This window comes from Heterodontus francisci, chromosome 1 (genome assembly GCF_036365525.1).
Source record: "Heterodontus francisci isolate sHetFra1 chromosome 1, sHetFra1.hap1, whole genome shotgun sequence".
In the NCBI taxonomy this organism is placed as follows: Eukaryota; Metazoa; Chordata; class Chondrichthyes; order Heterodontiformes; family Heterodontidae; genus Heterodontus; species Heterodontus francisci.
In genome coordinates, this window is record NC_090371.1 from 253,277,568 (window position 1) to 253,291,682 (window position 14,115).

General features: G+C 42.3%; 1 protein-coding gene across 1 annotated transcript in view; it reads left to right on the plus strand.

The window, feature by feature from the left end:
• The window catches only part of plk4 (polo-like kinase 4 (Drosophila)), a 64,478-nt gene that overhangs the window by 43,131 nt on the left and 7,232 nt on the right, over positions 1-14,115 (plus strand). The window contains exons 12-14 of the mRNA XM_068024303.1: positions 1,776-1,870; positions 2,025-2,145; positions 8,398-8,541. Coding sequence (XP_067880404.1) covers positions 1,776-1,870; positions 2,025-2,145; positions 8,398-8,541 — 360 coding nt within the window. The remainder of the gene's footprint in view (positions 1-1,775; positions 1,871-2,024; positions 2,146-8,397; positions 8,542-14,115) is intronic.

The following is a 14,115-nucleotide window of genomic DNA, read 5'->3' on the forward strand; positions in this document are numbered from 1 at the left end:
GGTCTATTTGCATGCTGTTATCAAATATTCTATAGTTGTGTAATGCATGACGTGCATACTCTATTCTGTTTTTTTTAAAAGTTTGCATGGAGTACTTGTAGTTGACTTGATGTAGTTCAGATAAATTCTGACCTAGCTAGGACAACTTGTATTCTAGACAATCCCTATAATGCATTTTGTGACCTGTGTCTAAATGCCCCTTTCTGTCCTCATTTGGTCTATGTGAGTCATTGCTTTGATTACCGTTTTAAATGGAGCAATATATTAAAAAAAACAATTCTAATTACAGATAAACATCAGAAAATACAAAGTAACTTGAACTTCATCCTAATAAAAATATCTATATGGTCTGAGCAGATAAATGTATATATATTTATCATGTCAGTTATTACCACAAGTTCTTAATCAAACAATATCCACTGTTTTGAACAACCACACAAGCAACCTTCTTTCTATAAGATAAAAATGAGTTGTGCTAAACATTAACTTAGTCCTAAATTAATGGGGCTAAATGCTGCTTAAGATGAAAAAGTTTATTTTCAACAGCTTGTGGGAAGAGATGAAGCTAAAAGTACAGTACTGATAAATAATGGGGAACAATTGCAAGGTAATATAAAAATCACATGTCAGCAAAACTCATCACCTGCCAATTGGGAAACACCCTTGTTTTAATAAGACCTGTCACATTGGGTATATGCTTCTTTGCTCAGTTGCCTTTGTGTACTCTGGAGTCCTTTTATTTATTTATAACAGGAGCCTGCACTTTGACAGTCAATTCAGAGACACTGGGCTGAATTTTACCAGCCCCTTGACTTTGGGGGTCATGGTGGGGCGGCTGATAAAATACTTACGGAACGGCCCACCATGACCCCCAACGCAGAGAAGGCCTCACCGCATTTTACCGCCGGTGTGGCCCCCCCAGGCCTTCATTTAAATATTAAAATTAATTAAAAGATGCAAATCAACTTACCTTGTCCCTGTGGCCATCCCACGCCGATTTTACGGCTGCCAGCCACAACTCGTGTGCCTTTGGAACTCCGTTTGGAGTTCTGAGGTGAGATACTGGTGGGGAGGGCGGAGAACTGAAATTATCAAGGCTGGGAAGACATTTTCTATTGGCTGTGGGGATGGTGGGAAGGGGTTTAAGGGCAAATGTGACTAGGTGGGGGGGGGGGGGGGGGGGGGGGGGGGAGTTCAGGCTGGGAATAGTCATATAGGACAGGAAAAAAAACTTTGCTTTTGATTATTTTTTATTATTTCTCTGACATTTATGTTTGTTTCAAAATTAACATTTTTGATAAGGGCTTGAAGCCCTTTAAAAATGTTGCCAACGCCTGCACGGTGGCACCGGACACTATTGCCGGGGGCGGAGCGGCTGCTCCCTTACGTTATCGGGGGCCACTCCGCCCCCTCCATTTAAATGAGCCCCCGCATGAAATATCATGGGGGATCAGTGGCGGTGCTTCTGTTTCTGAAGGCTGCCAATGTCAAAGCATGCCGCCGCGCTATGCAGCACGTTAATAAAATTCAGCCCACTGACCCTGGGGCAGAATAACACTCGGCGGGTGAGACAATTCCATCCACTTAATTGTGAGGATATTGTACATGCAGGGTGCTGAATAATGCTAGTGTTGTAGTTGCTTAATGCGCAACATAACGAGGATGTTTGGGAAAGATGGTTTGGTATGAATTTTTTTGTTTATGGAAAGTAAACTTAAGTATGAAAGAGTAACAAAATTATACCTCAAAATAAAATAGTTATTTATATCTCCTAGGCTCATCAGACATGTCTTGATCTGGAATCAATTATTGCAGTACAAGAAGAAAGGAAGAAAAAGCAGATGTCATTTTTCCCAATAATTATTGGAAGGTAAAAATATTGATTTATGAATCATTGTATACAATTTGGAACACATTTGAAAATAGTAAAAGTACTATTGAGACCCAACAGTCAAATAGAACTTGTTTTTTAAATTGGTGACTACTTGAGTGCCTGACAAATTCTATATACTTTCTTATAATAGGCGGCCATCCAATATAGACCCAACACTGTCCCCAACTTCAGTGGATCCAAAATCTGCAGCAGGGGAGCAACCATTGATCCAGGGTAGCTCTTCCAGCCAGGCTGCAAGCATTAGTCCCTCTGTAAGTAACTAATATATTTTATACAAAAGAAAGTAATCTTTCTTGTTGCCAACATCTGCACACCAGATTGTAACAAGGAATTGCATTTAGGACGTAGACTCTTTTTGGATGTTTCTGATATTGTCATTACTCTGATAAAATCATTTTGTGTTTTCCAGTAATTCAAGTCTTAAGCTATCATTTAAATAAGGCTGGCGCAGTACTGGCACATGCACAAATGCAGCCTCATTGACTGAAACATCACTATCTGCGATGTTTCAGGCAGCTGCTAGCAATAAAGATGACGCTGCTCAATTTGACACAAAAAAAATTATTTGAACCCAAGCCCCCTCCCCCCTCAATGGCCACAATCGGCGTTTCCAACCCCCCAACAATATCCCTGCTCCCTCCCGCGATTGCTGCCTCAGTCATGCATTCAGTTTCCTGCTTCCTCCCACGCTCGACTGCTCGCTGCTCCATCCCACTGTTCCCTCTTGCTGCCCCGAGAAACGGCGGGGAAAGTGGGGCATGAGCAGCGAGCAGTCAGGAGCGGGATGGAGCGGCAAGCAGACGGGAGTGGCAGGAGAGAGGAGGTGATGGCGGCCATTGAGGGGTGAGTCAAAACTCGGCTGTCATTACGTCTGACGTCACTACGTGGTGATGTCACCGCACACATGCGTGACTTCATACTGGCAAGGGCAAATGTGCGGAGGCACTGACATCGACAATTGCTCTGTGCATGTTCCGCATTGTCAGGAGACACTTTGTTTAAATAAAGCAGTCTACGCTTGATTTCAAATACCATCGGTCACTGCGTATAAGTCAATCTTCGAAGCCTCAATATCGTTCCAATAACAGGGTCGACATATAAGCAGAGCATAAAATATGATCCACCAGTGTGGGTGGTCACCATTTTGAAATCTGAAAACAAAACATAACACTGGTAATTCATATTAAATCAATGTAGCACAGTTTATTGAATAAAGCAATTATACAAAGATACCTTTAATCACAGTCTTAAGTGTTTTAAAACCCGTCAAATTCATTGTCTTCAACATCTGACGCAAAGAGTTCATCAAATTCATTCTCTATCACTTTGGCTATGGCATTATCGTAAGGATTCCACTCTGGATTAGTTGTGGTATTTTCAGTTTCATAATCATCCCGCCACAACAAATCATCATCCTCCATCTGCTGAATTGGATATTCAGCATTTTTTGAATGATCTGATGACAGTTTGTGCTCAAATAGCATTCCACGATTTGATGACAAAACCACAGAAAACATCATGCAGGACAGCGTACATATTTCCACTCTTTGTGAAGGTTTTTCCTCTGTCAACCATCTACCTATTCCATTCAGTGCAAATATGATCCTTGAATGGCTTGTTGAGGCACACAACCCAAGGTTGAACTATGGACATTAGAACCCCTGGTATAACTGCAATGTGAGTGTTATTTCTTCGCAGGCACCTCTCGATTCCATTGGTTATATGGGATCTGAACATGTCCCACACTAATGAGCAGCATTCTTTACTTAGGCCACTGGGAGACCTATTCCACACATTTTTGATCCATAACTTCTCTCCATCCTCATCCATCCAACCATTGTAATGGACATGCACAAAAACTCCTGCAGGGAACTTGATGTTCAGCATGGTTTTAAGTTTGAAAATTACCGTGGGCTTTAATTTTGTTCTGTCAGTCATGCTGGCTAGTACCACTGTGAACCTTGTCTTCTCATGTCCTGTAATTCTCATTAGACCTGTTTTCAAATCTTTCCACTCCACAGTTCGCTTGCTGGGCATATTGAAATTCTTGGGCATTTCATCCATGTTGCCAATGTGGTATAATAGGTACCCGTGTTTTTGCCGCTGCCTGTTGAATTACTGGAAACTGGTAATTTTGGCATTGAGGTCTTTTGGTAGTCTCTGAGCAATCTTGGTGTTCTGTTCCAATGCTAGACATTTTCGTTCCATAAAGCAGCTACACCAACTAGCTGTTGCTCTGAAATATTTGTTGGACTTGGGGTTTGATTTGGCCCACTTAAGTGCGTATATACGTATTGCATTTCTGGTGATGTAATCATTCTGATGATTTTCAAGGATCCATTTCGATACATGCTTATCAAGATCAAGCCAGTGATTGGTCCCTGTTCTCATGGCACATTTAGTCTTGGGCATCTTCTATAGGGCAGATTCCTTCTTTGATTCTTGCACCAGTTTTTTTTTTACGAACACCAAATTCCCTCACTGCAACACCGTTATTTGACGAGTTCGTAAATGTTACGACTTTTAGCTTGAAACCATCTTCGCACTTCATTCGTTTTGCCGGAAGACCCATTTCTCCTCTTCGTTCGCCACAAGGGGTCTGCTCTGTGTGGGCATATCTTAAACCCCCGCGCATCTTCGCAACACAGCCCATATCGCCAGCTTGATACTTTGCGCCCAGTTTTAAGGTAAATAAAACGTGCATTTGTGGGACATAAAATTGAGGCTGACTACTAATGAGTATGGCATATTGTGGCTGAAAAGGGGGTTAACTTATACGCCAAGTAAAAGCAAAAACACGATTTCTGGGGCTGGAAAAATTGGGGGCCGACTTGCATGCTATGATCTACAGTAGTGAACACTGCTTTAGATCATTTACATTATCTGAAAGTCTACCAAAACACCTTTTGTAGCATTTTTCCTTGGGCACAGGATGGATTGTGCTCTGTTTTGCCTGGATGTTTCATCTTGAATTCTTCAGAATAAATACAAGATACAAGTTTGTCCAAGATCGAATACTGTGCAAAATGTATTCAGAAAGAGCTGAATTAAGTCAATGCTAATAGATCGGTTTGCTTGGTACACACTCAAGATATGGGCAATCTTGTTAAAGGACGATCTGCTTCTATTGGAGTAATGTTGATCTTCAGATAATGGCAACTGCCGGCCTTCAGACTAATGTCAAAACTTGTGTTTCATTATACCAATTTAAAAGAGTTACAGACTGGCTCCATGTTGTTGGCAGCCCTTCTTATTGTGACATGCACTGATGGAATATACCAGTACCTGTACACCTGTCACTATTAAAAAGAGTTGGAGGTGGGGTGGTGGTGAGAAGCTTTAGCCTGCTACTTTCTTTAGAGTGGCAGGGTTTTCTCATAAACTGAGAAGATTATTTAGGCTGTTATATTCTTTGATCCAGCAAGGTTTTGGACTTGGAAGGATTCCTGACTAACTTATGAAAAGCTTCATCTTGAATTAAATATCTTGTCAATAATATACTGAAACATCCTTACATGAGCCCAATTTTTTTCCATTTGGAGAAGGATAAGTGTAATCTTTGTGGGGCTCATTCTACCTCGTGCAGTTTGTGATCTGTTTTTTACCAGACCAGTTCGGGATTTTGGGGTACACAAGATTACTGCAGACCTCTGCCAACTCTACTGTGTGAATTGACTTGACTCGGTGATAACACACTCCTCTGGTCAAAGCCCTACTCGAGGATTTCAGCACTTTACTACGCTGAGGCATCAGCCTATATTCTGGATGAGCGCTGCATTGTCAGAGGCCATCTTTTGGATGAGACGTGAATCCAAGGTCCTGTCTTTCTGTTTGGGTGAATGTAAAAGATCTCTTGCATTATTTGAAAAGCAGGGGTGTTTTTTTTGGTGGTGTGACCAACATTTATATCTCAACCAAAACTACCAAACCAGATTAACTGGGCATTTATCTCATTTGTCTTTTCTTGGATCTTGCTTTTTGAAGTTTGACTGCCATGTTTGTCTACAAAAAACAGGTGACCAAACTGTAAAAGTTAAGTATTTTGGGACTACAAACGGATAGGAAAAGTGCAATTTAAATCTGCAAGTTTTTTTTTAAAAAAACACTTAATTGATCTCTTTCTTCATGCAATGTGTTACAGTATCTCAGCCTTCTGGTACTTTAATTTGAGCAATTGTGGAATATAGAGCAATGGAAAGGATTATGTATTTTTTAATCTTAGTTTAGCACCTCAGCACAGGGGGTGTCTTGGTTTGATGTACTCTTACCCATTGCACTCTAGTCAAGATTTTGATGTCCCCAGTTTTGTACCTGTATTTATATTGTGTGCTTTTGGATTAATTGTATGGATGCTTTTTGAAATTACAGCGTTAATGGGGTTTAGTTGTTTGCCTTTTCACCCCATTCTCCCAAGCAGGATTTTTCTTTGTTTGCAGTTGTCTCTCTTCATAATGGATCCCTTCTCTCTCTTTTTCTTGCATGAAATTAAAGCAATGTTTTTCAGTAGAAATTGCAGGCTAGTCACAGGTGTGGCTATGGTGACACCATTTTAGGCACATAGACTAACTTGAGTAGAAAATGCCTTCTGGTAAAAGTGCTTCATATGTATATTTATTCAACAAACATCTGGCATCATTCAGCGCAGAACTTTGCAGTCTTTCTCTATTGCCAAAGTTTAGAAATCTGGCATGAATTTATCAAACTCCGCACCACATTGTGCAGCTTCTAGGTCTGTCGATCAGTTGAATGGTACTTCGTTTCATAACAGCGCTTGCTGAAAATGTTGATTCACACAAGACAGTGCCAGGTTTTCCCCTATTCTTCACCTAGAATATGGTCAAATGCTGTTTGTCCTTTTGGCATAACATGCCCTGTTGGGCTGGCTTGCTTCTGGCGTGGAGTGATTATTGTCGAGCTCACCATAATGATATCTCCCTTCTCTACAATATTGCTGGTGTTTCTATGATCCTGAAGTCTCGTGGTTTCACTCATTTTGCACACCATTTTAGCAGATAATCAATTAACTGTAACCAAGTAAGTAAAGCAGGTACAATGGTCAAAAAGCATAGGCACACTCTGGGTTTAGTCTTATTTTGCCAACAAACATACAAAAAGGTTGAAGTATACTTACATATCATGTGAACGAGGACTGAGGTCACTTGCCCAAGTAAGCAGAAATGTAATTAGTGGCGGACTTATTGGACAAAAATAAAGTAAAAGACAAAACAGAAACTTTCTTCATGTCTTCCAAGTTCCTAAGGATATATTGGCAATTAATAATCTAAATGATCTGTACTTTCACTGCTTGCTAGTTTTAAAAGTTTTTTTTCTTTTCATTTATAATTCACTTTTTGCCACTTTATTCTGAAAGATTTTTTTAATCTCCTCAGCATTATCTATCCCTGAGTCAATTGAGTTAAGCTCCAAGTATAAAATCAAGGATTCTCATTACCTAATTGAGCTGGTGGTTTTCATTATTTCAGCTGGGAATTAATATCGACCTTTACAATGCTACAGTTGTAGCTGTGTGATTTCATTTTTGAATAAATTGGATTTCTTTTAAGTGAAAATTCTGGGAATACTCAACAGGTCTGGCAGCATCTGTGGCGAGAGAAACTGAGCTAACATTTCAAGTATAATGAGCCTTCATCAGATCTTGATTCCTCTAGGCAGTGCATTCCAAATCCGAACCACTCGTGATTTATTTTTTTTTTAATGTTGTACCTCCTGTTGTCTGCTTTTCCCAATCACCTGAAATCTGTGCCCACTAATTAGTGACCCTTCGGCCACTGGAAACGGTTCCTTTATTTACTCTATCTAAACTATATGAAAGGTCATGGACTAAGAAGTGAAAATATTAACCAAAATTGCATTTCGTGGCTGTTATCCAGTGATCCCTGTGCATATGTGAGATACATATATATCATTTTCACTCTGGTCAATCTTGCCTGGAGGAGAGAAATGTATCATTCTTTCTCTGGTCAATCTTGCCTGCAATACCCTCCACAGTTGAATAGTCAGATGCTTGATTAGGCCCACTTGAAGAATGGACTCTTGGGCAGAATATTGAAGGATGGCTAACACCTGAAGGAAACTACCCCAGGAAGAGTCTGTGTCTTGAGAAGGAAAAATAATTCAGTACTTCTACTAAGCTGGCTATGGCTCAAATTCAAATAGCTAACTGTGCAGGTTTAATTATTGTGCTCAAGTCTTCCATACCAGTAAAAGCTCCACATCTGAGATTTGAGGGTGTGTATTACCTTTCAAATCTGTATACTGCAGATTCCTGTACTTTGTGTCCTTTATTATTGCTATTTTTAATACTTTAAAAAAAAATTTTCTCTCCACCTCTTCAGAAGCTGTTGATCCATGCTGTGTGGTACCATAAGTGCTTGAGTACCTATTTTAATATAATTTGTACACCACTGTATATACTTAGTTAGAAAAGGCATGTTACTTTGAAATTGGAATGATGTGCTTTGTTGCTTATTCTGACCTTGCAGATTTGTTCGTGTGAAGGCTCCAATTTGACAACTACCATTGTTGCTAAAAATAAATCTGCACCTTCAACACAGACTGTAGTATCTCCAAGTCCTGGACAGGTGCTGAAATCTGTATTTGTACCTAATGTTGGCTGGGCTTCCCAGGTATGTATAATGATTCATCTCAAAACACTAAGGTATTTTTAGTTGTGTAACCATGCCCATGAGCAAATGATTTGGTAATTTGGTAGAATTTTATGATATGGCTCAGTGCCACTCTTGAGGTAGCAGGGCTTCCCGTTTGCCATGCCAAATCCTTTTATCTGTAATTCTGAAAGCTGCATCTTGAGAACATTTCAGGGAAAAAGCTATGACCTACCCTTCAGTCTAATTCTATGCCAATTTCATTATGTTGAGAATTTGGGTTAGCATAAGAGAAAGTCTGAAAATAAAGTGAGTGTGCAAGCTAAGGTTATTTGGTCCTTCAAGCCTGATCCATTCAAAGTCCAAGTGTGATTAATTACTGTGGGATCCCTGCCACTCTCCTTTTCTTCCTCCAAGGAACATTGATTTCTTTCCTCTACCTCCTGTAGAGAAATGAAACCGTGCAATTAATCTCTCTCATTTGATAAGCTGCCACACAAAAGGTTAATACATAAGATAAGGGCTCATGGAGTTGGGAGGGGTGGTAATATATTAACATGGATAGAGGATTGGTTAACTGACGGGAAGCAGAGAGTAGGGATAAACAGCATTTTCAAGTTGGCAGACTGTGACTAGTGGAGTGCCGCAAGGATCAGTGCTAGGGCTTCAGCTATTTACAATTTATATTAGTAACTTAGACAAAGAAACTAAAAGTAACGTATTGCTGCCGATACATAGTTTGGTGGAAATGTAAGCTGTAAGGACACAAAGAAGCTGCAAAGAGATATTGACAGGTTAAGCGAATGGGCAACAAGGTGGCAGATCATAGAATCATAGTTTACGGCACAGAAAGAGGCCACTTGGCCCATCATGTCTGTGCCAGCCAAAAAATGATCCACCCAGTCTAATCCCACCTTCCAGCATTTGTTTCGTAGCCCTGCAGATTACAGCACTTGATGTGCATATCCAGACTCCTTTTGAAGAGTTGAAGGTTTCAGCTACCCTTTCAGGCAGTGAGTTCCAGACTCCCACCACCCTCTGGGTGAAAATATTTTTCCTCATCTCCCCTCTAATCTTTCTGCCAATCGCTTTAAATCTATACCTTAGCAGAGAGGTCAGTGACAAGGGAGCAAATAGGCCCTTCACCTCCATGCTATCCAGGCCCCTCAAATTTTGTACATTTCAATCAGATCTCCTCAGCCTTCTCTGTCCGAAGGAGAACAACCCCAGCTGATCCAATCTTTCCTCATAGCTGCATTTTTCCAGTCCCAGCAACATCCTCGTAAATCTCCTCTGTACCCTCTCTAGTGCAATTACATTCTTTCTGTAATGAGCTGACCAGAACTGCACACAGTATTCAAGTTGTGGCCTAATAATGATTTATACAGTTCCAGCATAACCTCCCTGCACATATTCTATACCTCGACTAATAAAGGAGGATTCCGTCTGCCTTCTTAACCACCTTATTGACCTGTCCTGCTACCTTCAGAGATCTGTGGACATTTACTCCAAGGTCCCTCACTTCCTCTACACTACTCAGTATTTTCCCATTAATCATGTATTCTTTTGCCTAGTTTGACCTCCCCAAATGCATCACCTCCCACTTCTCCTGGTTGAATTCCATTTGCTGCTTTTCTGCCCTTCTGACCAGATCATCAATATCTTTCTGCAGCCTACAGCTATCCTCCTCGCTATCTACCACACGGCCAATCTTTGTGTTGTCTGCAAACTTCTTGATCATGACCCCTACATTTTTTTTAACCAGTCTGTCAATGTGTGATCTTGTCAAAAGCCTTGCTAAAATCCACATCAACTGCACTACCCTCCTCTATCTTCCTTGTTAGTTCTTCAAAAAATTCAATCAAGTTGATGAGACAAGATCTTCCCTTAACAAATCCATGCTGACTGCCCTTGATTAATCCGTGTCTTTCCAAGTGTCTTTCTAATTTTAAGATTAAAAATGGCAGGAGATCTCAGACCCGTGTTATGCTCCTCTTGCTCAATGTGGGAGCTCAGGGACACGGCTGATGTCCCTGACTCCTTCACGTGCTGGAAGTGTGTCCAGCTGCAGCTCTTGTTAGACCGCATGACGGCTCTGGAGCTGCGGATGGACTCACTTTGGAGCATCCGTGATGCTGAGGAGGTCGTGGATAGCACGTTTAGCGAATTGGTCACACCGCAGATTAGGATTGCTGAAGGAGAAAGGGAATGGGTGACCAAAAGGCAGAGAGAGAGCAGGAAGGCAGTGCAAGTATCCCCTGCGGTCATCTCCCTCCAAAACAGGTATACCGTTTTGGATACTGTTGAGGGAGAGGGCTCACCAGGGGAAGGCAGCAATAGCCAGGTTCATGGCACCGTGGCTGGCTCTGCTGTTCGGAAGGGCGGGATAAAGAGTGGAAGGGCTATAGTCACAGGGGATTTGATTGTAAGGGGAGTAGCTAGGCGGTTCTGTGGTCGAAAACGAGACTCCCGAATGGTATGTTGCCTCCCAGGTGCACGGGTCAGGGATGTCTCAGATCGGCTGCAGAACATTCTGAAAGGGGAGGGTGAACAGCCAGTTGTCGTTGTGGACATAGGCACCAATGATATAGGTAAAAAACGGGATGAGGTCCTACAAGCAGAATTTAGGGAGTTAGGAGCCAAGTTTAAAAAGTAGGACCTCAGAGGTAGTAATCTCAGGATTGCTACCAGTGCCACGTGATAGTCAGAGTAGAAATGAAAGAATAGTCAGGATGAATGCGTGGCTTGAGAGATGGTGCAGGAGGGAGGGGTTCAGATTTTTGGGACATTGGGACCGGTTCTGGGGGAGGTGGGACTATTACAAATTGGACGGTCTACACCTGGGTCGGACTGGAACCCGTGTCCTTGGGGGTGCTTTTGCTAACGCTGTTGGGGAGGGTTTAAACTAATGTGGCAGGGGGATGGGAACCAAATGAGGAGGTCAGTGGACAGTAAGGAGGTAGTAACTAAAGCCTGTAAGGAACTAGATAATGAAGTCAGCGTGACTAAGGGGAAGAGTAGGCAGGGAGCAGATGATGAACGCAAAGGGACTGGTGGTCTAAGGTGCATTTGTTTTAATGCAAGAAGTGTAGTAGGTAAGGCGGATGAACTTGGGGCTTGGATTAGTACCTGGGAGTATGATATTGCTGTTACTGAGACTTGGTTGAGGGAAGGGCATGATTGGCAACTAAATATCCCAGGATATCGATGCTTCAGGCGGGATAGAGAAGGAGGTAAAAGGGGTGGAGGAGTTGCATTACTGGTCAAAGAGGATATCACCGTTGTGCTGAAGGAGGGCACTATGGAAGACTCGAGCAGTGAGGCAATATGGGCAGAACTCAGAAATAGGAAGGGTGCGGTAACAATGTTGGGGCTGTACTACAGGCCTCCCAACAGTGAGCGTGAGATAGAGGTACAAATATGTAAACAGATTATTGAAAGATGTAGGAGCAACAGGGTGGTGGTGATAGGAGATTTTAATTTTCCCAACATTGACTGGGATTCACTTAGTGTTAGAGGTCTCGATGGAGCAGAATTTGTAAGGAGCATCCAGGAGGGTTTTCTAGAGCAGTATGGAAATAGTCCAACTCGGGAAGGGGCCATACTGGACCTGGTGTTGGGGAATGAGCCCGGCCAGGTGGTTGAAGTTTCAGTAGGGGACTACTTTGGGAATAGTGATCACAATTCCGTAAGTTTTAGAATACTCATGGACAAAGACGAGAGTGGTCCTAAAGGAAGAGTGCTAAATTGGGGGAAGGCCAACTATACCAAAATTCGGCAGGAGCTGGGGAATGTAGATTGGGAGCAGCTGTTTGAAGGTAAATCCACATTTGATATGTGGGAGGCTTTTAAAGAGAGGTTGATTAGCATGCAGGAGAGACATGTTCCTGTGAAAATGAGGGATAGAAATGGCAAGATTAGGGAACCATGGATAACAGGTGAAATTGTGAGACTAGCTAAGAGGAAAAAGGAAGCATACATAAGGTCTAGGAGGCTGAAGAAAGACGAAGCTTTGAAAGAATATCGGGAATGTAGGACCAATCTGAAACGAGGAATTAAGAGGGCTAAAAGGGGTCATGAAATATCTTTAGCAAACGGGGTTAAGGAAAATCGCAAAGCCTTTTATTCATATATAAGCAGCAAGAGGGTAACTAGTGAAAGTATTGGCCCACTCAAGGACAAAGGAGGAAAGTTATGCGTGGAGTCAGAGAAAATGGGTGAGATTCTAAACGAGTACTTTGCATCGGTGTTCACCGAGGAGATGGACATGACGGATGTTGAGGTTAGGGACAGATGTTTGATTACTCTAGGTCAAGTCGGCATAAGGAGGGAGGAAGTGTTGGGTATTCTAAAAGGCATTAAGGTGGACAAGTCCCCAGGTCTGGATGGGATCTATCCCAGGTTACTGAGGGAAGCGAGAGAGGAAATAGCTGGGGCCTTAACAGCTATCTTTGCAGCATCCTTAAACATGGGTGAGGTCCCGGAGGACTGGAGAATTGCTGATGTTGTCCCCTTGTTTAAGAAGGGTAACGGATAATCCAGGTAATTATAGACCGGTGAGTCTGACGTCAGTGATAGGGAAGCTGCTGGAGAAGATACTGAGGAATAGGTTCTATCCCCATTTGGAAGAAAATGGGCTTATCAGTGATAGGCAACATGGTTTTGTGCAGGGAAGGTCATGTCTTACCAACTTAATAGAATTCTTTGAGGAAGTGACAAAGTTGATTGATGAGGGAAGGGCTGTAGATGTCATATACATGGACTTCAGTAAGGCGTTTGATAAGGTTCCCCATGGTAGGCTGATGGAGAAAGTGAAGTCGCATGGGGTCCAGGGTGTACTAGCTAGGTGGATAAAGAACTGGCTGGGCAACAGGAGACAGAGAGTAGCAGTGGAAGGGAGTTTCTCAAAATGGAGATGTGTGACCAGTGGTGTTCCACAGGGATCTGTGCTGGGACCACTGTTGTTTGTGATATACATAAATGATTTGGAGGAAAGTATAGGTGGTCTGATTAGCAAGTTTGCAGACGACACTAAGATTGGTGGAGTCGCAGATAGTGAAGGGGACTGTCAGAGAATACAGCAGAATATAGATAGATTGGAGAGTTGGGCAGAGAAATGGCAGATGGAGTTCAATCAGGGCAAATGCGAGGTGATGCATTTTGGAAGATCCAATTCAAGAGTGAACTATACAGTAAATGGAAAAGTCCTGGGGAAAATTGATGTCCAGAGAGATTTGGGTGTTCAGGTCCATTGTTCCCTGAAGGTGGCAACGCAGGTCAATAGAGTGGTCAAGAAGGCGGCATACGGCATGCTTTCCTTCATCGGACGGGGTATTGAGTACAAGGGTTGGCAGGTCATGTTACAGTTGTATAAGACTTTGGTTCGGCCACATTTGGAATACTGCGTGCAGTTCTGGTCGCCACATTACCAAAAGGATGTAGATGCTTTGGAGAGGGTGCAGAGGAGGTTCACCAGGATGTTGCCTGGTATGGAGGGCGCTAGCTATGAAGAGAGGTTGAGTAGATTAGGATTATTTTCATTAGAAAGACGGAGGTTGAGGGGGGACCTGATTGAGGTCTACAAAATCATGAGAG